The 26,520-nt window shown below is 46.3% G+C and overlaps 1 protein-coding gene across 1 annotated transcript; it reads right to left on the bottom strand.

The window, feature by feature from the left end:
* Window positions 1–1,021: 1,021 nt before the first annotated feature.
* LOC115311989 (clotting factor B) lies at window positions 1,022–25,109 on the bottom strand. Its single transcript, XM_042293690.1, has 8 exons — window positions 25,028–25,109; window positions 23,679–23,930; window positions 16,333–16,563; window positions 13,568–13,647; window positions 13,386–13,492; window positions 10,950–11,215; window positions 7,329–7,501; window positions 1,022–1,231 (listed from the first exon to the last, which is right to left on the bottom strand). The coding sequence occupies exons 1-8, from the start codon at window positions 25,107–25,109 to the stop codon at window positions 1,022–1,024; spliced, it is 1,401 nt and encodes a 466-aa protein (XP_042149624.1).
* Between the last annotated feature and the right edge of the window lie 1,411 nt (window positions 25,110–26,520).

The raw sequence follows: 26,520 nt of genomic DNA, 5'->3' as shown, positions 1-26,520 counted from the left end.
TTCAAACGTGCGGATTTTCCCTGTTGTTGGCTGGAATAGTTTTGACTGACAGGCATCAGATAATGAAGTTCTTTTTTCCATTAGTAGGCTGCACTACATGATGAAAGTGCGTTTTTCCCTGTGCACAGCTGTTTCCAAGTTCCAAATTATATATTGGCAAATGTAATCTACATAAACTAAATAGACATGATAGAAAAAAATGTTCTAAAACATATATGGTTTGCTTTTTTTGTCGTGCACGGGACTGGCGATTAAAGCCCCACTTGCCCTTTTTTTATAATGAGTACATTTTCGGAGAGTGAAATGACACTACTGAACGTTCCCTCGCATAAGAATATGTTGAGTATTATTTTTTTTGTCTATGAGGTGGATGGGTATTTATAGTCACTAATAAGCTAAACCTACGAGCTTATGGAATCCCAAGCATCTCATTTTTGTCAGCTTATGGTTTACGAATCAAATAGACATGAAGTTTCTTCATAATCCTGCTGCAACTCAAGCCCAAAGGTCGTGGTCAGAAAACAGCGATCACACCCAAGTTCATGCATTAAAAATAAAGAAAAGAAAAATAAAACTTTAAAAATTCAAAACGCAGATAAGAGTTGATATAAAAAAAAAACGCACAGTCACACACACACACACACACACACACACAAAAAAAGAAACATTCTACAAAATTTTGAAGGTGCGGAAACCATTTTCAGCTGTTTGCGACAACCTAAAAAGTATTTGCTGAACTCAAAACGCAAACGCGGTCTGTTTGAAAGTATATTTGAAGTTTTAGTACGATAAACGTACCTAGTTGTGTTTAGTCACTTTTTTTAATGGCGCGAAGCATTTTGTTTTATGTTCCAAATTTTGTGCGATGTTAGTTTTTTTTTTTTGGCTCATGTGTTGCAAGTTTGATATATCTTATGACATACTGCAGGACAAGAGAAAACTAACAGACGAATTGTATTCGCATCTGCGTTCCCAGATATCTTTTGGGGCGTAAAATATTGATTAGGGTCGAGTGGGATATTCAGTTGTCCCTAGTCAGGCCTATTTGACTGTCGGGCAGCACTTGAGCTATCTTGTTTAAAATCCAGTCTCTATACGTGGAAACTCTGGTGTACACTCCGGGGAAGTTTGCTGCCCCGCAGCCCACACCGAAGGAAACGACTCCGATGACTTCGAGGACTCTATGATTGTTCCGAGTGGTTTCAATCACCAGGGGCCCACCGGAATCTTGCTGCAATGAGATAGAAGGAAAAACAAGAAACCGAATGATTGGCGGCGCTTTCTGGAGCTATTGGCACGGGCTCACTTAAAACATTGCATGAAGGTGTGTTTTCAAAGTTTTTTTTTTAAGACAAGGTTGGAATTTTGTGTTTCTGAACAAACTTTATTGTCGCACACCATTGCACAGCCTCAGTTAGTCAGCGCTAGAAATGGCGGTAACCTTGGTGGTGCAGCGTTGTATCCGCGCTACATTAGTTATACAGCGTTGATAAAACCCTCATATACGGCCCCGAATCTCTATATGGCATGTTCAAGTCAGCGCTGAAACAGGGCTGTTCGGTGTGTTGATTAAAGTGCTGCAACGCATGTGTGAAGCCGTTGGCAGTCCACTCAGCTTTCATTTATAAAGGCACGGGAACCCAATTTCTGAGCTCATCTCTTTGCTTCAAAATGAAGAAGTTTGGAGTAGGACTTCACAAACACCAATATATCGAAGGAAACGCCAAGAAAAGGTATTTTAAACTGAAGTAAACAATAACCAAAAACCACCTCGTGGATGTCTGTGAAGCATCGACTGAATGTCGTGATGGCATCGCATCGGTAAGAGTAGCACCACAATGGGAAGTAAACTTACTCGTAAAGATAACTTGGGCCTGAACGCGATACCGAGGCACTTTGGTGAAGAAAGTCGCAGCAGAGTCGGTCACCATTGTTTCAGCTCTCGGCTCGACAATTTTGACTCGGCTTGTTCCGCGTGCGTTTGTCGTGGAATCGTTCCTTTCGAATTTTTTTCGGCTACCAGCATTCTGTCTTGAGAGACGCCGGTAGAGAGGTTTCTGAAGGACGAGAATCTGTTGCCCGCGAAGTCGTCTCTCGCGCCCGTCCTTTCCGACGTGGGTTCATTCGAAAAGGGATCGCTTGTGCGGTGAGAGCACTTTCAGGACAGGAGCCTCACCGCGCTGAAGAGTGTGAATTTTCCGAAGAGGTACAGTCGGTTGAAGCGAGTTCTTCCGAGTATATTTTCCAAAAAGCTCTAACGGAACAGCTTGGCGAACGCGTCGAAAAGCAATGCAAAAGGGTGAAAGTTATTTTTATAAAGCATCGCCGAATATAGGAATCAGATGGTTTAACCAGAAACTTTGTGGTATTAAATGATTTTACGCATTATATATTCGGGTGCAAATAAACATTGCTTTTTTTTTCTTAGCAAATCTAGAACAAAGATTTGTTTTGTTGAGGACGACGATGACGAGGCAGACGGGACATACAAATAAACGTTTTGGAAACGCGCCTAATTACAGCCGCCGTCGCTGTCCTTCTCTTGTCTTATACAGATGCCGAGCCACTGAATCGGGTGTTGACAAGCCTCCAGAAAGGCCAATGCTGTGGGAAAGGACACAGTAGAATCTAAAATGGCAATAACCTGCCATGCTGTAATGGCGAAGTGAAGTAAACGTAATAAGAGGAAACAAAAACTGAACATAAATTTTGGCGGCGCCCATGCACAGCTGCCACGAAGCCTCTATATGGCTCTAGGCCGAATCGCCTCTCGACCATCACGGCCACTATATATTGTGGCGGCGTCTTCGTCCCCGCTAATGCCACTATCCCACCGCTCTCGTCGTGTTGGTTGGGCATCACACTCACGAGTAAGGTGCTCTAACCTGGACACTTGGCGAAAAAGTTGGCGAGGAATCCCGGGGCGCTGATTGGCCGGCTTCGCGCTTGTCCTTGGTGCCGGCCAATCACTGCAGTCAAATTTCTCGTCGACGTTTTTGCCAAGCGTCCAAATAAGAGCCCCTGCACCGCCCGCTCCGACACCACCAGGCGATATGCTACAACCCTCGGATACTTTGTCTAAGCGAGATTGCAACGCGTTGAAGCCTTCAAGAGGCCAAGCTCAAAACAGCGGTACGCTTCGCCCTGCATGACACAATAGGGGGTTTTCGAAGATCGTTTTCGCCGTCCCACAACGCTCTCCGCAACTAGCTACGGTACCCGGAACTTTACAGTCAAACAATCCACGCGCAGGCGCAGTATCGGCTTCCTCGTTTCGGAGGGTTTAGCGGAGGGGAAAACGCGGTCTAAAGAAAACTCCCTAATGGCGTCAAGGGTGCATCAAATCTCCCGAAATGCATCGCGCTCTTGAATGTCTGATATCGTAGCGCTCGCCAAACTCCCGGGATTTAGAGCGCAATAAATAGCCAGCCGCTCCAGATACAAGCGTGAAATTACAATATACGGGTTTAGCTTTTCTATTCGACTTCTTTATTGAAGCTATTTGTATATTTTAAATTTCGATTCAGTAACCCTATAAATTCTGTCTTTATCAGATTTTCTTTCACTGAAAGGGAGTGCGTGGTTGAAGCTATAGACGCTTTCCGGCAGCTGTGCATGGGCGCCGCCATAACCGACCTTCAGTTTCTGTTCCCTGTTATTCCGTTCGCTCCACTTCATCATTACCACAGCAGGACAGGTTATTGCCATTTTAAGTCCCACTGTGTCCTTGTGCCCAGCATAGGCCCTTGTGAAGACCCGTCAACGCCCGCTTCAGGGGCTCGGCATCTCGGTAAGACAAGAGAAGGTCGGCTATGGCGGCTCAGTCCGGCGCGCGCTGAAAGCGTCTATAAAAGCGCACACTGGTCTCTCGGTTTCGCCAGTCGCGAACACTCATGCTCGTGCTTGTAGCTTCTACTTTGCTCGCGCGTGCATGGAAACAAATCATAAAGGTGCATTATACAGGGTGCCCCTGATAACTTACACCAAACTAAGCTCTACGTCAGGGAGATCGGGGGCAGAGCGGGCTATACTCCGTTCACTCTTACGCTGCATTTACACCGGCGTTCGAATCCCAACCGCTAAGTGTATCTGCTCGTTTTCATCATCAAATGCGCGTTAAAGTGCACTGAGTTATTAGGCAACCGCGTTTGCAACCGCTTCGCGTACGCGGTTCCACCGCCAGTGTGAATGAGGCATTAAGCTGCGTCTAGTATCTCCGCCTTCGAGGCAAGCTCGCTGGCTTCCGCGGTGCTCTGGTTGCCCATGCCTGCGCGTTCACACTTGTGTTAGCAAGGGCAGAAAGCTAGCGCTGGAGGCAGAGCTTCTACTCTCAGCTTAATGCCCGTGTCCCGCTAGAGCGAAGGACAGAAACTAACTACAGCGACAAGCAGTCAAACCAGACTTTTTCGCGATTTGAGAGGCTTTGTGGAATAACGGAGGCTATGCTCAAGCACGAGCATCATGGACGCGAGGGTATCTTTGGCAGGCTTGCAATCCCTCGTGCTTACTTCACGAGCATTGAACGACTAAATGCCTGCCAAAGGTACCATCGCGAGCATGCTGCATGGGTTTGAGGCTTATCGCTGTCTTTTGTTTCTGTCTGTTGCTCTAGTGGGACACGGGCATAAGTGTGAAATTCATGTAGCGCACACCGGCTTGGAGCACATGGAGCCAAATCTCGCGCTGCAGAGCCCAGGGATCCTGGGTTTAATCCCCACCCCTGCCCGTTTCGATTTTAATGAGCATGGTACCGGCGTGCGGTCGTGTAACACTGCTGCGTGTTCCACGTTAAAGACCCCAGGCTAGGGGTTGTACTGCATTGGCTAAATTTCTCATCTACAGCTGGGAGACTCGTCGCCCGTTGAGGCAGACCAAGTTTTAGGCTGTATAAATTTGTTTTACGCTCTATGTTGTTAGCAAGAATTTTACGAAAGAGCACGATTTTTTGCAGTGCGCCTAGTTATTTTAATAATTAAGACTACTTAGCTAACTTCTCAGTTATTTGTTTCAGGGCTAAGGTGTGCATCGGAAAGTTGTGGAGCGCATTGTGACACAGCCAATTAAGGTATTCGCTAAGAGATACGTTTTGCACGCTTCCTGTTTTAGCCTAAACTAAAATTCAGAGAAAAAATACCTACGTGACGACGCGCTTTTGCGTCACGCTTGGAGCGCTCTAAGACGTGCTCTGCAGGAACGAAATTCACCTTATCACTGGAGGGTTATCCGAGACATGGCTTTGGGCAGCAGGTGCTCTCACCTCACTTCCGGGCTTATAGTCACTGGATTTTGGGAAAGTAGCGTCGAGCTTCCTGTTTGGTCGCCATTTTAGAGCGCAGCTCTTAGGGGCCCGTTCCCGGCTTGAGCGGCGTCGCCGTCGGCGTCGGCGTCGCCGTCGCCGTCGCCGTCGCCGTCGCCGTCGCCGTCGCCGTCGGCGTAACCAAGGTCATCCCAAGGTCACGTGACCCCCAAGGTCACGTGACCCTTCCCAAGGTCATCTCAAGGTCACGTGACCCCACGTGACCCCCTGAAGGTCACGTGACCCCTCGAGGTCACGTGACCCCTTCCAAGGTCATCTCAAGGTCACGTGACCCCAAGATGACCCCACGTGACCCTTTGAAGGTCACGTGACCCCCAAGTCACGTGACCCCTCTGAGGTCACGTGACCCCCGAGGTCACGTGGTCGCCTCCCCAAGGTCACGTGACCCCCGAGGTCACGTGACCCCCAAGGTCACGTGACCCCTTCCAAGGTCATCTCAACGTCACGTGACCCCACGTGACCCCCAGGTCACGTGACCCCTCTGAGGTCACGTGACCCCTCCAGGTCACGTGACCCCAAGGTCACGTGGGGGTCACCTTTGGGGTCACGTGGCCTTGAGGTCACCCCCAGGTCACGCCTCCCCGAGGTCACGTGACCCCCTCCCCGAAGTCACGTGACACCCCCCCCCCCCGGAGCATATTAAAGAATGAGGGGAGGAGGAGGAGAAGGGGGAGGGGTCTACCCTCCCCTCAGTACCCTTCACTCCTCCTCCTCAAGAGCTGCGCTCCTATTCGGCGTTACAGGGATTTGTAAACGGCTTTCACTTTTTTCTCCATGTAACAAGAAGTTTATCCTTGACCTCTTGAGCCGATTCCAATTTCCAGCGACAGGTTGCTTTATAAAGGCATGTCTTGAAAGCCGAGATTTTATTCACATACCGGCGAAACCAGCTTACATCTTCGCATGCAACGTCGGTGCATGGCGAAATTGAAACAAAAAAAAGTGAAAGCCGTTTACAACTCCCTGTAACGCCGAGTTGGAGCGCAGCTCTTGAGGAGGAGGGAAGGGTACTGAGGGGAGGGTAGACCCTCCCCCTCCTCCTCCTTCTCCTCCTCCTCCCCTCATTCTTTAATGTGCTCCGGGGGTGTCACTTGACCTCGGGGGGAGGGGGTCACTTGACCTCGGGGGGAAGGGGGGGTCACGTGACCTCGGGGAGGGGGCCACGTGACCTGGGGGCCACGTGATCTCGGGGGGTCACGAGACCTTCGGGGTCACATGACCTTGGGGTGACCTTGAGAGGGTTCACGTGACCTTGGGGGGTCACGTGTCCTGGGGGTCACGTGACCTTGGGGTGACCTTGGTTACGCCGACGGCGACGGCGACGCCGCTCAAGCCGGAAACGGGCCCCTAAGAGCTGCGCTCTAAAAAGTTTCCTGTCTTCAAATAAGCAAGGACAATTAACAATAGATAAACATATACAATAAGTGAATGGCATGCACAGTACTAAAATCACTTATATTAGCGAAGGTCGCTTTCAGTACGATGATGCTGCACAGAGATCTTGGCGCGACTTGTTTACAACGACCCTTTAGAAGCTTCGAAGATTTGAATGAAGCGAAATGGCGATTGCCGTGGCAACTGAAACCGATCAGCCAATCCCCTTGCGAAGCCTGGTCGTCTGTGTGTTAGTATCTGTTTGTGTCAAGCTAGCAGGCACGGAAGGCTATGGCGCTAATTTCCTAGGATCCAGTGATTTTATCGGGGCCTACACCAACACAAAGCCCTGTAATCTGTAAATTTATAGTTGTCTGCAAACGCTAATCAAACATAGGTAGCAATCTCGCCAAGTTTCAATAAACTCGTGCGCAACAAAGATAGGGTTATTTTAGATTCGTTTATGATGATAGCCTTACTGTTCTTATGAATATATTTAAAAATAAATAAACTGTTTCCCGTCTCATGGAACGTTCATGGCAGATCACAGTTTTGCGTCATGCGCGATGAAAAACTTAAATTTTATTATGTCGATCGGGTGAGGATAACAAAAGGAATGTACGCAGGGGTTTCGTACCTGACAAGCATCGACGCCGCCATATGTAATGTTTCCCGCGCAAACGAAGTCTTCGTTGACGCCTCGGGGGAACTCCCGTGCGTAGTTTTCGAGTGAGCTGTAGGACTCGTTGCAGACGTCGTTTGCCACCAGGGGCACCCTGACCTCCTGAAGATGGGTCTGGACCCGTCCGCCTGCGGGTATGGTTGTTTGGCTTTAGAATAACAAAATCCGTACTATATTGTGGCAAACTGAAGGCACGAAGAAAAATTGACGCATTATTTAAAATGTAATAGCATTTATTTCGGCAGCCTCCCCTCACCCATTCCCCCCTTTCCCCCATTGAAAATTCTCATCTGTAACACGAAACGATTGCGCCTCATCTGTTTCTTTACTTGCACTCTTCCCCTCCATCGCGCTTTTCCCTGCCTCTATCACGCGCGTGCAAAGACGGCGGGGCCTTCATTCGCGGGCATATTGACAAGTGAGAACATACGCCGTGGCATTAGGGAGTACACACACTGCCATATTGAGAAAACGTATGTGTGGCCCGCCAGGAATTTTAAAAGGTATTGACGTAGCCTTAAAATATTTCTGAGAAGTCTCAGATGTTCGTTGGCTTTTTTAAGGTATATATACGGCTTCCCCGAGGCGCATACTCTGAAGGCTTTCGCCAACTAACGTAGCCTTCAATAATTTCTAAAGATTGTATGAGGCCCGTCATAGTTTCTTGAGAGGCCTGCGGGTCCTGTCGGTATATTTTTCGGAAACGCACGTGACCCATTAAAATATTTTAGCGTGTCGGTGGGATATATCACATAACCTTTCAGGATATATACTTCAAGAAAGCGGCTTGGTAATTTTGAATCGAGCGGCCGCAACAAACGGACGTTCAGTATTGGCTTCCCGTCCCAGGCTTGGGATCTATATCCAAGAACAGGGGTCTAAACGTTTTGGCTAAGGAAACGCGTTGGGGACCCATCGCAGACTCGAGGGCCGGAAAATATTTAACACAAGATAAATGACAAAATACCAAATAAATAAGCCAAAGTAAGCGTTCAAATACACAAATTTATACTAGGGCAAAAATTGAAAAAAATACAAGCCTGCTGAATACATGGTATTCCAAGGTAAACGTAAACAAGCAATAGCGAAACTTCCGGTGTCCCAGAATGCTTCCGGTTGATCAGCCTCTTGTGTATGTTTCAACGAGCAAAAATGAGCAGCGTGTCTTTTAAATTTTTCTCGTCGAAAACTTAGAAAAGGTATGTCGAAAACAAGAGGTAAAATATACTAATATATGGTTAGGAACCAATCATGGTAAGAAAAAAAAAAGCACCGGATCAAGTTTTATTTAACCCTCGTGGCGGTGTACACGTGTGACATTCAGCGAAGTTAGAGGCACACAAATCAACCAAGACATGCAGGAGACTGCGTATGAAAGCACCATATCGCTGCTTCATCAACTGCGCGTCGTCGCCGTGAATGTTCTAGCTGGCCAAATCGAAACTACGTTACGCCTGTCGGATGTAGCTGAAGGTCTTAAAAGGTATACAGCGCCAAACACAACAAGGACGAAGACGGGGCAAGACAGACACAAGGCGCAATCCTTCACAAAAGGTCTGAAGGATTGTGCCACGCATGCTCGACCGTGCCAGGGAAAAAGTGAGCGGTGTGTCTTCGACAACGAGTGCAGAGATCGTGATTGTGACAAAGCCTCCGCAGTGTGTACGATTGCGACGCTCGTTTTCCGTCCCTCCTCCTAACTGATGATGACCATCTGGCTTCTGGCAATGGCATACCACTTTAGCTTTTCCTCTTTCGCAAGCTCTCTCTTTCTTTCGACGACGAGTGGAGACACCGTGATTGTGACAACGTCGACTTACCGCGGCGATCTCGTGAATGATATTCACGTGGATATTGTTACAGACAGGGTCGTTAAGGTAAGACAACCAGGCGATAAGGTAAGACAACTAGTTTCGCGTCCGACTTGTTACGATCACGCGACACTCTTTGGGACACAAATCCATTTGTTCGAACACTTCTGTTTGGTCAGATGCAAACAAGCGCTGTTGTGATTGACGACGTTGGCGAATAATAAAATCCAAAGGGATGGTACCAGTGGTTTCATGCTACGTTACCCATCGTGTTTTAATCGCGCCATGAACCTCAAGATAGATTAAGTTTAGGAAGAGTTATACACGTAAATACAGGGGACGGGACAACACATCTTTCATGATGACGTGTCTAAAATTCACGTGAAACCGAACCTCAGGTTCGGTTTCACATGATGACGTGTCTAAAATTCACGTGAAACCGAACCTCAGGTTCGGTTTCATGTGAAAAAAAAAAAAAAAAAAAAACCTTCGCATTCCCCCGCCAAAAAAAAAAGAAAAAAAAAACAATATAGTTTATTTGTGTGTTTTTGATTATGTTTATTCAGGACTCTCGCATACACGGTGTGTTCACAAGTTCACAAACACTCGGAAGTTAGCATCAGCCAGTGATCCTACTCTAAAATAATGAAAAAAAACAACAACACAAGTATGTTTTGGTTATTAAATATTTTAATGCAGTTGGTTTGTGTAATAAAAATTTGGTTTCGGGCTAAAATATGAAGTTAAAATGTTGAACATCTGAATGTCCAGAAGCGGCGAGTAATAATTAACCTCTCAGTAAATATTTATTTGCATAACAATATAATTCGTTTAATCGAGTTACTTCACTGCCCTTTATTTCGTCAAATCTGCAACAACAAAATCTGCCAAAGCATTATAGCATTTCATGAAGCAAGTGGACGTGGAAAACATAACAAACGACCGATTCAATTGCGGGAAACAGTATACATAGAGGTGATGTTGCCTGTTAAAAGCATGCAAAAAATACTAAAACCGGAAGTGTTTCCTGCTTCCTGTAATGGCGTCCGAAAATATCCCGAATACCACGAATACATATACTTTCCTTCTATCACTATTATGATGCTAAACGTGACATTCCAAAATAATTCCGACCTAGATAACTCCCCAGGCCTAAATCAAAGCTAATTGGGAATTTGGCGACTTCACAGAGGGCAGAAGACTAATGAGAGCAGTAGATCTGCTGATAAAACTGTGCGACAGTACAGAACACTAGGCTCTATTCTCATTATATATATATATATATATATATATATATAATTTATATTATGTACGCACGAGTACGAGGTCCGCATGAGTCTATATTCTTAAAAATGCTGAGAAATTTTTCCCTAGTCACGGAGACATGAGGCAAGGAACTACGAATATTAAGGCTGGAGATGGCGATGTAAGATAAATATTATGGCGATAGATCCCGCGCTTTATTGCAGCTTTCACTCATTCCTTCTAATATCCTCGTTACGGGCCGGGCGCAAGCCCCAGTCCATCCGCAGCGGGGAGGGGGGGGGGGGGGGGGGGGGCAGGTTGTTTTTGCGGGTTAAATCTGGACCGCTGCGCGGGGTTTAGTTACCCCTGCTCTTAGATTTTCCAAACAACAACAACCTTGTTCGCTGCATAGAAACGATCAGGTACGCTGGATTTGCCATTGTTTGCGTTTTTTCTTTCAGCTCTAGGTGACCGCAGTGCCGTTTTCACCAACCTTTGATTCGATTTCTGTCGCACTCACCAAATCCGTTGTGTCCCCAGCCCAAGACAATGGCCTGGTCTTTGTCAGGCTCCGCGGCGGCGTCCGGCAGACAGGCAAAGGGTCGCCTTAGTCTCGTCCGGCGTGCCGACGCATCGAGCACCAGCAGGGCCACGTCGGCGTAGTGCTGCCTCTCGTTGTAGTCGGGGTGTACGATGATCGACGTGACATCGCGCTCCAAGGACGAGACGTTGCTCGCCTTCAAGAGCTTGACCTCATCGACACGGGCCAGGTACCGCGTGTTGTTACTGCGTAAGAACAACTTTTTTTTTTATTCCAGCAAAATGGCGGAAGCAAACAATTTTTTTTCTTTTTTTTTTTTTTGCGACGATCGCGCCGTTATTATCTTCCGTTTCACTTTAAGTCCGACGGCAGTTTGCTACAATCCGATGGATCCGTTGAAGCAGCGCCAAAAAAGTGCATTGTCACGGCGCTCGTCGCTTTTGTACCTTTGCTATTACCGACCATATCAATCAAGCAGAGTGAATGCGCCTAGAGTTTGCGGGTTTTCTCCGTGCTTTTGGTATAGACTTTCGCAAAAATCGCCTCCTGCGCGCCGTGATCTTTGTCTGCTGGGCTGTGGAACGCCTTCTGAACATTCGCTGTAGCGTCGCTGTGCGGCTTATCAGACGCTGCGCATGCGTCCACAGCTAAGTGACTCAACATTCTTCGCCCTGGTGGTAAGCGATGCAAATCGAATATACACCGTTTCCACAAGGGCGCAGCCATTTTAAATGTCGTAACTTCTGGAATGCGGTAAAGCCTCGTTTTACGTTACGAAAAATGCGCGATTTTCACATACTCTTGTTTTGCCTCCCCTATATTTCCTCGCAAATTCCAGCTCGATATATTTCATTATTTTTTTCGTTCCGCATACCAGAGACGGAATCCCCATGACTGAAAGCACCAAAAAACCGGAAAACGTCTATAGCCGATGATGACATAACGGAAAGACGATGTCGCGCCGTGATGGTGCACTTTTGGCGTTACTGGATTGGCTATACGGGATTGGTGGGACCTGGAGCTCAACGGAGTTTAAAGCGAGTTTTAGACTAGCGTGCGCAAGAGCGCTGCTTACACAAGGAAATAGCGTCGTCACCGTGCGCCAATCGAAAACGCGGTTTGGGCTCGCGGCGGGTGCACAATGGCGACGACGCTGTTTGCGTAGGAAAAGTTTTTTTTTTTCGCGTATACGCTATTCTAAAAAAAACTCGCTATTGGTTTGTTCCGGAGCGGATCACAGGGTGTATATCTTGTATATAGACCAGTGTCTGCTCTGTTCCATGGGCGCCGCCATGTTCGTTTATGCTGACGTCATGACACAGAAGGGGGGCTGCGTTTTTTTGAAAGGCTCAGTTTCCTTTAGAAACCTTTGCCCATATCGTATATTTCGTTTCAGCCTAGGTCCGAGCGCGGCCGATATTATGAGCCGAAGGGCCAATCAAACAGCGAAAAAGGCACGACGTCATGGTGTGCTCTCTGCAGTTGATAGGAATAGCCGGTATTCGCCGTCCCTCTGTGCGTGCTCCTCTGCCGGCTAGTCCTATCAAGCGCAGAGAGCACGCTATGACGTTGCGCTTTTTGCGCTGTTTGATTGGCCCTTCGGCTCATAACATCGTCCGCGCTCGGACATAAGGTCAAACGAAGTATAGTGCAAGAACGTAAGAAATGCACAGTCACGAAGCTGCAAGAACCGTTCCGACGCCAAGAGTGTTGTAAAAAACAAAAATATTGTTTTATGCGCAACCCCCCCTCTTTACAAGAGCCTGCGTTTGAGATTATTATTTCCATTTTTATCGCTGGGGGCTAGGATATCGGACACTGGTCTATAGAATCACGATGCCACTTGACGTCATAATGTGACGGGACTCAGTGACGTATAGTGAAAGAAATGACTCGTGCATTTTTTTGTCACGACGCTAAAGTTAGAGGAAAAAACATTTTCCGCTACAGTAGGAGAGTTTTAACCATGTTCAATGATCCGCTACATTTAGCGGGAAAATGGCAGTGCGCGGCGTATGTGCATTAGAGTGTGCAGCCGCGCATTAGAGTGTGCCGCCAGTGTGCAATGCCTCGGATATCGCCGCAGTTCATTTCAGAACACGGGAAAAGACAGGGAATTGTTTTGCTTTGATACTCTGGAGTGTAAATTAAGAAATGTCTTTTGTAACGCGCACGAGTGAAGAAGCACTAACTCAGTTACCTGCTGAGTTGTGGTCTGTCAGATACGTCACGGTTAGGTTTTGTGCAATATGTTATGGTGCTCTATCACGAGAGCCTCGGTGAGGTTCCTCCGATATACACAGCCAAACGTGTTCAATGTGAGTAATGTCAGCCCACTGTAAAACAGACGTAAAGTTACGTGTAGCGCACCTAAAACGAAATAAAAGAACCCGCAATAACTTCCTGTTGACTCACGGAGTTTTGTAGAAGCAATGTGCAGCGGACAAGACGACGGTTCTCGTGATGAGGGTACCTCCACACCAGAAGTTATCGACGCTCAGTTTGTCGCGAAAAATGGCCACCTGCGAGGGGCACAAGAAAGTTTAGGGAAGAGAAAGATAGCGAAAAAGCGTTTGACAAATAAAATGCTGATATACCATAAATTTGGCGAAACAATAGGGTTTCAGTAGTTGAAAAATGCACAGAATGTTGGAAGACGCCTGTTGAGGGTTACCGCCTGATATGCACGCGCGATTTCACAAAATTGTTTGTTCACCGGAACTGCATGGAACTGAATGGAGTGCTTAGGCACGACATGCACCAACGACATGAATCCTGTACAATCCATCAACTGAATGACACGCAGTTCCCTAACAAGTCGAAACGCCTGTTCTTATTTGCTGCATCTCACTATATACCTCCCTTGGGTCGACTCCTCACATAAAAAGGCATAAAAGTCACGACTGTGGTCGGTTTGCAAGGCGCCAATCAAGCACAACACAACAGTGCAGATGCGCAGTCAGGGGTCTACGTTGCACAGCGTTGCACGCTTATACTCATTACGACTGTTTTCAGCTAAAGCAGCCAGAGGGTCAAAGTATGGTTTCGGGCGTCCATGACAAAAAGCGAAACTATCTTTTAAAGAGATGACAACACTGATCATTAGCCGTAGAGCCGCAACGTGATGTCACAAGGATGCTGCGCGAGTGTTCCTCGACTAAAAGCGAACCCGCTTGCCGCCCGCTAAAGAGCAGCTGGTCGCATCTTTAAAATCGGGTTTAGTGGAATACGCAACTTCACATTAACGCAGTACTTCGGCTGTGGTCATATTTCGTGCCACTAAAGCGATACGAGTCATTTATTTTGGTTTCGTTTTTGACCGCAGTGGTATTTTAAGAAACGCCGGAAGTGTCGAGTCGGGTGCGTCTTACTATCGCTCTGTAGTTACTGTAAGTGCGGCGTTCACCTACAAGAATGCCGAAAAAAGTATAACGATCATGAAGCTGTAACTATAGAAAGAAATGTAGTAGGTAACAGGTGCAAAGATTTTGGTAATATAGCTCTAGATCGCAGACCGGCAAGCGCGTGCTTTTCGTTGCTGCGAGCCAGAAAATGCGCATGTAAATCGAACATCGAATGATCCCCAAGGGCGCATTCGGAGAAAGGACTCAGAGACTAGTTCCCTTTTACATTTTGTTCGTCGGTAAGCTGACAGGGCCCGGGGCACCGGATGTTTGTCCAACCAGTCTTTTGCAGCACGTTATATTTTTCAACACGTTATCACCCTCTCTGCGGAGGGTCAGCCGATCAAAAACAGGCGATTGATTGGTCCGTCAAAGCACGCAGCTTCAACCGCCCTGTGTACTTAGTGGTGAGCAGAGTGCAGGACCACGTGACCCCCGAGGCTAACAAAGGGCCATCCACATTGTAGAAGCGTGACTTTGTTCGCAGACGTGTGGGGACCGACGTCGATTTACAAATGCGAGTTCTGCCTGCCCTATACCTTTCCTCGTTTAAAGCGCACGACCAACACAGAGAGTGGATAGGTGCACGGAGTGAGAAGCAAGACGTGTAGCGTCGCTAAATCGCATTCGATGCAGTGCAACCAAGAGCCGTAGGCGTTGCGGTGTGATTGGGCTATAACGTTCTGGCCAATTACATCGCGAGATCGCGGCCATAAAATCTAAGTTGGCTCATGGGCACAATTGGTGAGATTTATGAACTATAAAACTCTTATAAACCTGGAGCATCTGTCTTCTACCAATGTAATTGGGAGAACCAATCGCCGCAATCTGCGGGGGATGCTCGGCAAATAACGAGGGAGAAGATGTTTTTAAGCGCCCAGGGACAATCACACGCAATTGCACTGAGCATGACCTGTCACCATTTTCATTGCCGCAGCGCGGACTGTTTTTTAGGTCTAAACATATATTCAGCCTCATCATTGGCCACGCTGCCTCAATTTATTGAAGCAATTGGCTCACCAAAGTGTTTTGCGGTAAAATGAACCCACCACATTCTTTTGAGCGCACGGAATTTGCACAATAGTTCTCGCCCCACAGCATGTCTTGGCTGTCTCGGATTAACTCAAATCTGCGGTTTTCACGAGCTAAACCAACGGATGGCATCTTGCATGCCGCAGCGAAGGACGGATGGTTAACTACGGCTGCCTGGGGATCATCTGAAGTGCAACCGGACTCTCGGTTTCATGGCGCCTTCTCCAGAATGAGCATTCGTCAGGTTGTGGGCACCCCTGCTGGGATTCGAACCCGCCAGCTGGGGATTCATCAGCTTGCGCTTCGCCTCGGAACTACCAAGGCGGCAACATTGGGTGAAGAAGACTATGATACAAGCACTGAATTGGGGAAACTCACCGGAAAAGGGTAAGAACCTCGGACAGCGTTTCTCCCTCCTACCGCCTTAAAATAAAAAGGGAAGAGAAACTCGTCCTCAGGTCGGGGTTCAGTTTTCCCACAGTCTGAAAATAAAGTAGACATTATGCTGCGTCTCCTCTTGGTTGGAATCTAGATAAGCTTCACAGCTGCGACCTAAGACACGATTTCAGTCGACACAGCACTGAATGCTATACACAATTCCGCTTCATTACTTTTGCAGGATTCGAGTGGCACTTTCCAACTCATTTATTCTTTTGATAGTGTTCACACCCACACAATCATACATACTTCAGGCAACGTTTAAGGAAAGTCTCCACGCAAAAATAATAATAATTATAAGAATAATTTTGCAATGATCGCGCTTTGCTTTTAGCGTCCGAAGCACTCTTGCGCAGAGATCTGATTTTTGGAATAAGATCAAGATAAAGTCATAGACCACTATAGACGACTCTCATTTACTGAGTGGATAGTAATTCACCATCCAGAGATTACAAAGCAAAGTGAGAACCTTGGTACTATATACTTACATAAACCGTTCTCGTAGTCGAGCTCAGATGTCTTGAGGGCGCGAGCCGTGATGTCAAGCTTGATGGGTTCCACCGGCGCAGTCTCATTGCGTGGGCAGCAGGCGTAGGGTACGCGACTCTGGATGCTACAAAGGGGAGGGTACCTGCCCTGGCTCATCTGCTCCTCGAGTTCCGTGCAGTTGAACAGCGGAAGGCACGTGCCTTGCTGCCCGCTCTCTGTCAGGCACGAACCTGAAACCAAGAGATAGATGTCGTATGTGTTCACGACTAAAGACTGGCTCACACATTTGCTTCTTTTACGTGTGATCGACTGAGTAACAGCCGCTTGTAAAGGTTCACAAGGCGAGAACATGTTCGCATACTGGCGGCACATATCTGGCATCCCTGGAACTAGGAGAGCGCAGATTGTGGTCTGAATCGGATAGTGCATATCTCCTGCCTCCCCCTTTCTCTGCACACCAAAATAAACCAACAATCGAATAGCCGAGTCTCAAGTTTTTCTTCAACACTGCAGAAAAAAAGTTATCCTGGATTGTTTGACCCAGTTTTCTTTGATTCAACCCACTACTTGCACGACCGTATCAAGAACAATTGAAATCTGCATACAGCTAGACTGAAGTTTTTGCGCTACGTTCGAGATTAATCTACGTGCTATATAAGATGAATGGTCGTTTATAACATTGTAATAGTGATATCAAACCCTCGACCAAAAAAAAAAAAAAAAATAGGGCGTAAAAGAAACGCAAATCGAAAGTTCGGGGGCTCCACAATAAATGGCGCCAGTGTGTTCTCTCGTTGAAAACAGACACGACCGGTTGCTGCGTAGTGGATCACACTCAAACGCAAATGCGGGAACCAGCATTTAAAGTGTAAAACTCAATCCAGTGTAGTCACACTTTTGGAGCGAGAGGTTCTACCTTGAAGTAATGATTGTTGCTAGCGGAAAAATATTGTGTTAGAAGGCGCATACACTAGAAAACCAAACTCGGAACGACATGTCTGACGCATTTGTTCCCGGTACTTCTATTTCAGTTGTTCGTAATTAGAAGTAAAGTATTACGACACATGTCTAGTGGCCGTAGGGGGAGGCTCATACAGGAAAGAACAACTGTCGAAAAATGCAAAGAAGTCTACCTGGCAAATTCGAGGAGATCATTAGACGAGTTTGTTACTGCACCGCAACTCGGAGCACGTGGATCGAAAACTCGACCTGCAGAGCCCAGAAAGTTTGGGTTCAATCTTCACGAAGGACGAGGACGAGACAATACTCGTGATGTCTTAACGACGTATGATCATGACTCGATGATTCCGCGTCCATAGCGGTCTCGGTGTCCCTAAATTTCCTTGATGCTCGTTTTACAAGAAACGCTAACGAACGACAAAGCACATTTCGTAGGAACAAAATGGCGTCATTCACCTCACTCTTCGTCTGTGCGCCGCTATTCGCTTCCTAAAATATGCACCGTCACGCAGTCGGCGCTTCAAGGAGTGTCGTCACTTGTTGGAATGTCTTATCTATGAACTTGAGATCAGGTTGGCATCCGAAGCAACCTTTTGCGTGAACCGCGATCGGATGACTTGAGTGCTCTTGGGTGTGACCTCGTTTTGACGTTCTCGCAGGCGGTCGCTTATGCACCTGCCTGTTTGTCCGATATGTTCTGCTCTGCACTTGGGGGGCACCGAGTACAGTTTTTTTGTGCCGGAAGGCCGGAATTGTGTGGCTTGCTTCTTTTCGCATTGCGGGTTCTTCTCTTTCCGGTTGGTTGATCATGTTGCACGTACTTGCCAATCAATTTAAACCGGTAGGGAAAGACAACTCCCGGTGTCAAAGCGGAAGGCGATAGACCGGATGTGGTAGGATACGTTGAGAATGTAAGGAACGCAAGCGATCCTTCTTCGTGTGAGAGGTGGGCTTCTGGCAGTTTCTAAGGTGATAAGCTATTGAAAACTAGATACGCCTCGTATCTAGTTTTCAATAGCTTATAGTTCAACAGAAAATCAAGATCTCAGTAGTTGACTGGTATGGCTCTTTAAGCTTTCAGTTGCCGAATGCGGAAGAGATTTTGTTTTTGCTGAAGTGAGTAATGCTTTGATGAGACTTTGTTTGACCGACTATGGGTGTTCGCTCCTAAATGGAAGCACTGGCTTTTCCGAGCGTTACCAGAAAGCCCAGCAGACACCGTCGTTCGTCTCCATCAGCTGGATTTTCAGAAATTGCAGTTCTTTTGACGACGGGTTCTCCCTCTTGAATTTTAGGTTGCCTCCTGCACGTCCAAATGAGGGCAAAATGGCCTCCATTTTGATGGTTCGAGGGTGAAGAACCAGATAGTAGTCGACGTACCGGAACACCTGGCATCGTGGTAGTGTGTTCTTCAGCTCCTTCTCTGTGGTTTTGTGAACCTAAGACAATATCTCGCTTAGCACGGGCGCAAGACGAAATCCTATGCAAATTCCACATTTTTTAAGTCAGATTCAAGCCCCACCCCTGCCCGTTTCGATCTAGATGAGCATCGTTCCGGCGTTCGGTCGTGTATCACTACTGCGTGAGCACGTTAAAGACCCCATGTTAGCAGTCCTACGGCACTGGCGAACTTGCTCATCTACAGTGTAAACCAGTGTCGCCCCTACTGGCAGACCGATTTTACGCTGTATAAATCACTAAAACGTCCAATTTGAATTTTTTTATTTCCTAAGCCAGATGTTCCCTTCATCCTCCATCATATAGACTTTTTTTTATTGATTTCTTTATTCGGAATTTGCATTTCATTTATCGAGCTGTAGAAACTCGATGAGCCCAAAAAGCGAAATTTTAGGTGAGTTCTGGAAGCTGCGGAGTCCATGTTCGTTAACTGCTTAAATGGGATGTCCAAGTTGTAATACATGTCTTCTATATCGAACGAGAAGGAGGCGATATCAGATACGGAAACGTAAAGAAGCTCGATGACGGTGATAAGCTCTTGATAATGTCTAATGCAAAACGGCTGTGAGGGAAGTACTATGGAGGTATGTTTTTAAAGGAAAAAATAATGCCTCTTACAACACCCTCTGTCTTATACGATTGTGCGGAAGGGAATGTCCGGCTTGTGTGTCTTTGCGAAGAAGAACGCTTGCAGGTGCTGCTTGGCTGGAGCTGTTACAGAACTTTTTGATTTCGGAAGGTTTAGTTTGGTGCACGGTTATTTTAGCTTGTTGCGGAGCGACCCCGATGGCCGATTTTTCAACGCTGTAAAATTCTTTTCCACGGCGGCGTTGGCCTTTGTCTTATACTTGCCATCATCGATTACAACAAATACCCCTGCTTTGTAGGCCCGGAGGAGTTTGAGGTTGTTCTCACGCATTTTGGTTAGAGCGGAACGAATTTTGCCACGTGCCTTCGGCCAAAGAGCAGGATAGAAACAGACCTAGCGAGTCGTTGCCCCCAAGAAATCCGGTCGTTCTTGCTTTGCTATGACAGGTGCGGCATAGTGGACGGCTGCTAATTTGTCAACCTTCGCGACCGGGATGTCTGGGGAGAACTTGGGTTCTTTTGCGAGGAGAGGCTTTGTGTCTGACGATAGTTTTGCTTCTGTGATGTAGGTTGGAGCTGCAAACTTGACTGTGAATGCTTCTGCCCTGTTTTGCAGACGGCATTGAGAAGCGATCTTTGTCCAAGATAACTATAAAAGCTGTTGGGCGGCTTACTGCAGAAAAATGTACAAAGGATGATTCGTGTAGGCTGTTCCAAACAACCTTCCGATGAACCCGGGCTGCACCGCTGAAAAGACGCGTAGTTCCCTCGAAATTTCCTTGCGGGATATTTGCATAATCGTTTGGTTGGTCTTTCGATTTTAATCGTCTACATTTCAACACGCTCACCTTAATCATGTGAATCCTTACCCCTGATCAATCCGATCTGGATCATCATAGCACCAGTGTGCGATCTGGTATCACTAAAACTCGAGGCTCCTTAAGACCCAAGTCTTGATGGGGTACTGGCCTGGTTAAATATTTCATCAACAGCTGAGCCAACGGACGGCCATTGAGGCTGACTAACTTCACGCTGTCTAAACAAACACGCCACAATATTCATTTGGCAAGGGCGTCCCAATTGATAACCTTGCACAGGAGGAAGAGAAAAAAAGAAAATAGAAAAGCAAAAAAGAAAAGACAGACTGCCCTGCTCAGTGGGAAGAATTCATCATCATGAGGCAAGAGTCGAGTCGTGCTCCTGAAAGCAAACACAAAAGCAACTCAGCGGCCTTCAACTTTTCATGTTGGGAATTTTATGCGCCGAGTACCTTGTAGTATAGAAATAGTCTGCCATTTATTCACTCTAAATTTATTTTCCATGGCACTTTTATTTCTCGTAAACTTCGCATTGATATAAATTATGTTCGATGGTAAATGGGGGCAGACGCAGCCTGGTAATTTTTTATCTGCTTGCTCTTCGATCCAGTGAAGAAATATCTGTATATTGACGAAATCAAGTCCTGATCGATGTATAATTTCTTCCGCCCACGGAGACAGGTCACTTGAAAGATAAAACGTAGGATACATGTCCCACATCTACAAGCCCATAGAGATGCGCAACATATTGGCATAAAATGTCTTCGCTGAATTTCTGCCGTGCCGATGTATTGGAGAATATATATCGTTCCTACGCTCCGCATTATTATGGCAATTAAATGTTTAATGGTAAAAAAGTAATATATAAAACTTTTTAACAGCCTCTTCATCTAGATTAGATCATAGGGAATCAAAACAATCCAAATTGGAACATGATGTTATCAAGTGTTATTTTTTACCTCGGGCAATTACCGAATTTACTTTGTCAGATTGAATTCTGGAGCTTGCGTCGCTTGATGGTTTATGCAGACGTGATTACTACTGACGGCGAAATAGTGCTCCTGTTTATCAGATAAGAGTTAAAAAAAAACTCCAGTTTATATCTATTCTTATATTTTTAGGGACCACATCTGTGTGCCGCTGTATGGAAATAAATATACAAGTGAACAATAGAGAACTGTTAAGTTTTTTGCCCAACTAATGCGCATATCTGGCACCAGCCTATATTACGTTGCTATGATGTACTTTAGCGGACACTATTAGCTATAAAACGGCAGCCGTGGCCGTTCAGTATACTCCCAGCGCCACCTATCAGGCACACTCTGAAGCGCCGCGCCTACCCCGCCTGCCCTGTGCGGTGGAATTAGTTTTCCCGGATGCGACTGCTATCCGCTTGTCGTCTGCTAGACGCAAAGCAGACGCCGCCACAAAACTTGCCGATGTCTGTTTCAAAGGCTTGGCGGGTGCCTCTTTCGGTACGGAGATTCCCTGATTCATGGAGACGAGTTAACCAAACCACCAACCATGGGGGCATACCGAGCTAAGCATAATCCTTGTCGAAGATAGAATACAAATCTCGGTAGATTTCTTCTATTAATCGAACAGACGCCTATTCATGGTTATTTCTTGGCAGAATTGCTGAGGAAATTATTAGGGCTGGGCGTCGATTAAAAATGTCAACTCGATTTATTGCCAACCATTAATCTATTAATTAACCAATTAATGGGTTTGGTTCATTCCTATGCATTGTATTGTTCAAGAACTCAAAATTACATAATTTTTGTCTTTCTTGGCTATGTAAAAAAGGCGCAAAAAAGACATAGTAACCCTGGAGCCAGGGGACAAGAAACAAAGGGTCGGACGGACACGAAACTCCAAAACTCTTCAAAGTTTCGTGTCTATGTGTCCTATTTTTTTTTTGTCTTCTTCTTCCCAGGTTATCCTTTACCAGCTCACCTGCATACTTGCTTTAACCGCAAAATACAATTTCTATTGTAAGTCAACTTCAATACGAAGTTGAAAACAGTTTAAAGACACTTATACGTACAGATAATTACCTCAGCTGCATGAGGCAAGCAAGTTTGTTGATGTTCTACAACAAGAGCGGCCTCCTTTGATTGTTCACAAAAGTTTCTGCTGCCCTAAACGTACCTTCGCACGGCGTTGAAGTGGCCGGGACCCGTGTAACCTTCTGCACTTTGCTGGAGTTACAAATCTCGCCATGACACTATTTTTGCTTAAAATTTGACCTACACTTTTTTCTCCATGTATGACCATGTCATTGTGGTGAGAGCATTTAATATTTACTCTCTTTTGGGTCGTTAAAATTTTGGCAATTAACCGGCTCGTAAAATTAATCGCTATTAAATCATTAATCGATTAATTGGTAGGTTAATCGATCGATTGCTCAGCGCTACTAATTATGCTTAGCTCGGTGTGTCCCCTTCTTTGTATATTTGATAGACTCGTTTCCATGAGTCAGCGCATTTGGTCATCCAGAAGGGCATGCACAGAAGCCGGTGAAGCAAACATCGGGAAGTGCTGTGGCGGTGTCTGCTTTGCGCCAAGCAGACAAGAAGGAGAGCGTACTATCGAAACGTGGAAGAGCAATCCTGCCACACAAGGTAAGTGAGGTAGACGCGGTGTTCGAGAGTGTCCTTCCTATGTGGTGCTGGCGGGTACGGAACGGCCACGGCTGAATCGTCATGACTAATGGTGTCCACGATAGTACGTGTGGTGACTGGGTACCCACAAAGACCGAAGGGAGTGTCCTGCTTCTACTGACCTGCTATAGTCGGTTACAGGTTAAGAAGGTAGCGGCAAATGCCCCTCAAAGGGAATCCTATATCTCTCCGCCACCTCCGCATCCAATAGCGTCCCATCGTTTCCGTGACGTCGCGGCCAACGCGCGAGGAGGGTCTTGCCTTTCTGTACATATTTGCTTTATCTTTGGACTTCGACTTAGCATTGTGGAAGCCACGAGAGGGAGATTAGAGTTTTCCCCCACCGACGGAAACAAATACGACTTTCGGGGATTAGCTTCCCCCCCGATGGATACAAAGGCTGCTTTCAGGGGCTCGGTTCCCTCTCGAATGAATATAAAGGTCGCTTTCTTAAAAAGTGGGATCGGAGACAAGTTGGAATCCATTGAAGCGGAACAAGGAGCGTTTCCAGCGAACTCTTCTTTCGACTGCGGAGAAATTTGAAACGGGCGCATCACACTTGTGGGAGGAGCTTCTCCTACCTTCTTGACTTGTAACAGACTATAGGAACGATAATAATGAGTACCAGTTCATTGTTTCACTACTTCTCACTCATGCGAGAATGACTTGTATAATCCATGTTTAAAACTCATAAATATGGTCACGATCTCCTTCATAACCAATTACGAAAAGAATGGTCCATACTTCCCTCCCCCACACTTGTCACCCAAAATCAGAAGTGTCCCATTATCGTCCTTGACGCGGGAAATGCGACAGATTTTTTCGTGCACCACAGCACCCCATAGATGCCGCACTTACCCATGTCCAACTCGGCTGAAGTTGGCGACGTACTCGTCTCTGTAGTTGTCGTGACGGTGGCGCTAGTCGTCGTCGGCTCTTCGGGTTGAGGGCAGCACACGATGGGCCGCAAACCGTGAATTCCGCAGAATATGGGAGACCTGAGCCTGCCCACGTCCTTCAGGGTCTGGATGCATTCCTGGACTGGCATGCAGCGGCCGTCCACCGTCTCGGCCCGGCTCAGGTGTCTAGCACGACACGAGTCACGGCGCACTGGAGGTCGCGAAAGAAACAGATAAAACAAAACCAAAAATAAGCAGCGTGGAACAAAGCTATACCAAAAGTGCAACTGTTGTGGAAGCTTGTTACCGGGTCATGGTACTGGGGAAACACCCAACTATTCAAATGCTTAATCGCGTTGGAAGTAACGTGTTAAATGTAATGACGTTACTCGTATTGCGTTAAGTTGCATCCCACTGCTCATACATCACACACAGAACACGATGACAGGCGTATCGGTGGACACGCCTCAAGTGTGTTTGAAGTATGCTTGGCTTGGCTCATACATATGTGCCTGCAAACAAATTTTTTGTGACCAATGTGACAGAACTGTCATACAAGAAAAAAAAAAAAAAAAAGAAAAAAACGCCTCAGGCAGCGTTTGCGGACGATCTTTTTGTATTTTGTATTTGCAATATGACCGCGGTTTGAGGTACTTCAGTTACGTTCTAACATTCTCCTTGGAATTAGAATTGACTAGCGATTAAATCAGTTTTGTTACCATCTTTCTAGATTGTCTAACAGATTGCGTCACCTGTTTCCCTCAATTAAAACTATAGTCACATTTTTTATTCCTTCGATGGGCCAACGCGCCACCAGGATTTCGATGTATTTTATGAATTTTATAAACCACTAATAAAAATATTAAGAAATCGGTCTCTCAAACTTTACTTACCGTGAAAGTTGGCAACAGCGGCTTATCGCTGCGACCAAGCACCGAAGTGTAAAGTAACGCCAAAGAAAATTTCGCTAATCTTTGGAAGTTACGGTATCAGTATTTGATTAGATTTGCGGGACCTTAAGAAACCAGAGTGACGCATTAATTTTTGAAGAACTAGCGAGCAGCGCTATTTCGTTACTTGTTTTTGGTAACGGGAGCAACACTGATGCCAATAAACCAACGTATGTACAAAGCGAGGCAAGACTAATGCAATTGTGGCTTTAATTCGTTCTCGATAGTTATTCAATAATATGAAATTTCTTTATATCTTCAAGAAGCCGACGTAAATCAGTGACGTTTAACTTTTTTTTTTCATCCAAATTAACAAGTAACGCTATTCCCATACTTATTCTCATTATCAAGCACAAACCTCTCGATCCGTTGACAGCAACCGAGTAGTACACGGAGAGCGAAAGCAGCAGAATCCAAACAGGTCTCAGGGCGCACGCCATGTTGTTTGAGACTCCGAACGACACGCGCTTCTAGCAGCGCTCGCACCGGGAAGTTGTTCGAGAGAACAACGCTGGTGGATATGACTCCATAGCAATACTCTTTCTCAATTGCGCCATCGAGTTGTGGCGGTCTCGTCCTTGAGTAGGGTCCTCGCCGAATGCAAACGAGCAAGAGGTACTCGCTGCACTTTGCCCGTTTGGTGCTGGTGCGGAGTTAACAAGAATGCCTTCGACAGCGAGTTTTCTTCTAGGCGCATCGTCTGTAGAAAGGGTGTTAAACCGAATTCCGAATCTCACTGAACGAAAGCTCGAAGGCCCAAAGCCCATTGAATTTTTCACAGACCCGGTCAAAACGGTACATTCAGGTTTTACAGTGAAAAAAAAATACTCCACTGGGCAATTTGTTTAAGTGAGCTCAAGTAATACGAAGAATGCCCCCCACTCTCCATCTCCTCCTTTTTATCAAAACAATTCAGCCAATGAAGCAGTGTGTATACGCGAGGCATTTTGGAGTTGTTCTGTATGTCGCAGCACCGACCGAGATTGAGCATTATAAGGCCAGTCCCCCCAAAACACGCAAGCTAATAAACAATCTATTTTTGAACCGGAATAAGTAAAACCCATATATATTTTCGTTATACGTGTTCAAAGAATAGTGTACTCGAACGATTCTTGGCGTGTTTTTGTCCTCTATGCCCACAGTTTAGCCCGATTTACTTCGGCTAAACTTACGTCTCAGTCGCCGCCACCCCTCCCCCCCTCCCCCCACCCCCCCCCCCCCCCCCAAAAAAAAACAACAACAACAACAAATGTATAAAGTTTTTCTTTCTTTCCTTTTTTAGTTTGCCGGACAACGGCAGAGCTTTTATTCGTGAGCCTTTTTCCGGTGTGGATTTTGTCCGGTGTGCTTGTGCCTGGTCACATCTTTAACCCTCCATGGTATTGAGGTTAGTCGCGATACAGTGTTGGTGAATGCCGATGTAGAGTAGAGCTTAGCGTTAAAACTATGAACAGATTCTAGTAGTATCAAAGATATGTCCAATCCGCAACATCTCGTCTGTCCGTAAAACATTAACTTAAGAATGGCTATATGAGAAAAGCTCTCACTTAGCCACATGATTCAAAATGGCTCCGCCCAACTGAACGCGTGCTGACATTTCCTTGATAGAGCACGAAGGCACACTGTCAGTTATCGCGCCGCTCAACTCACTCAGAAAATAGTTGACTATAACACGCCTCGACGGCAAATCCTAACGCGATAGTTTTCGCCTTCATGACGAACTTTATAACATCACCGTATGAATAAAGTATCGTGTCGCGTTGCTCTTTATGATCCCCAGCGTGTGAACAATTGAACATCAGAAACTACCAAAAAACATACATACGAAGAGGACAACATTGGGTTTAAAAA

Source organism: Ixodes scapularis, unplaced genomic scaffold, assembly GCF_016920785.2.
Source record: "Ixodes scapularis isolate PalLabHiFi unplaced genomic scaffold, ASM1692078v2 PGA_scaffold4__175_contigs__length_147842914, whole genome shotgun sequence".
Lineage (NCBI taxonomy): Eukaryota > Metazoa > Arthropoda > Arachnida > Ixodida > Ixodidae > Ixodes > Ixodes scapularis.
This window is presented reverse-complemented; position numbering and strand designations above follow the sequence as displayed.

Bases quoted from the DNA above. Each gene is read 5' to 3' on its own strand.
- LOC115311989 (XM_042293690.1), bottom strand. From the start codon at position 25,109: ATGGCGTGCGCCCTGAGACCTGTTTGGATTCTGCTGCTTTCGCTCTCC. The intron at 16,564-23,678 runs GTAAGTGCGGCA...TCTTGGTTTCAG, and splicing joins TTCAGCCGAGTTGGACATGG to GTTCGTGCCTGACAGAGAGC. The intron at 11,216-13,385 runs GTGAGTCAACAG...GTTCTTACGCAG, and splicing joins CATTGCTTCTACAAAACTCC to TAACAACACGCGGTACCTGG.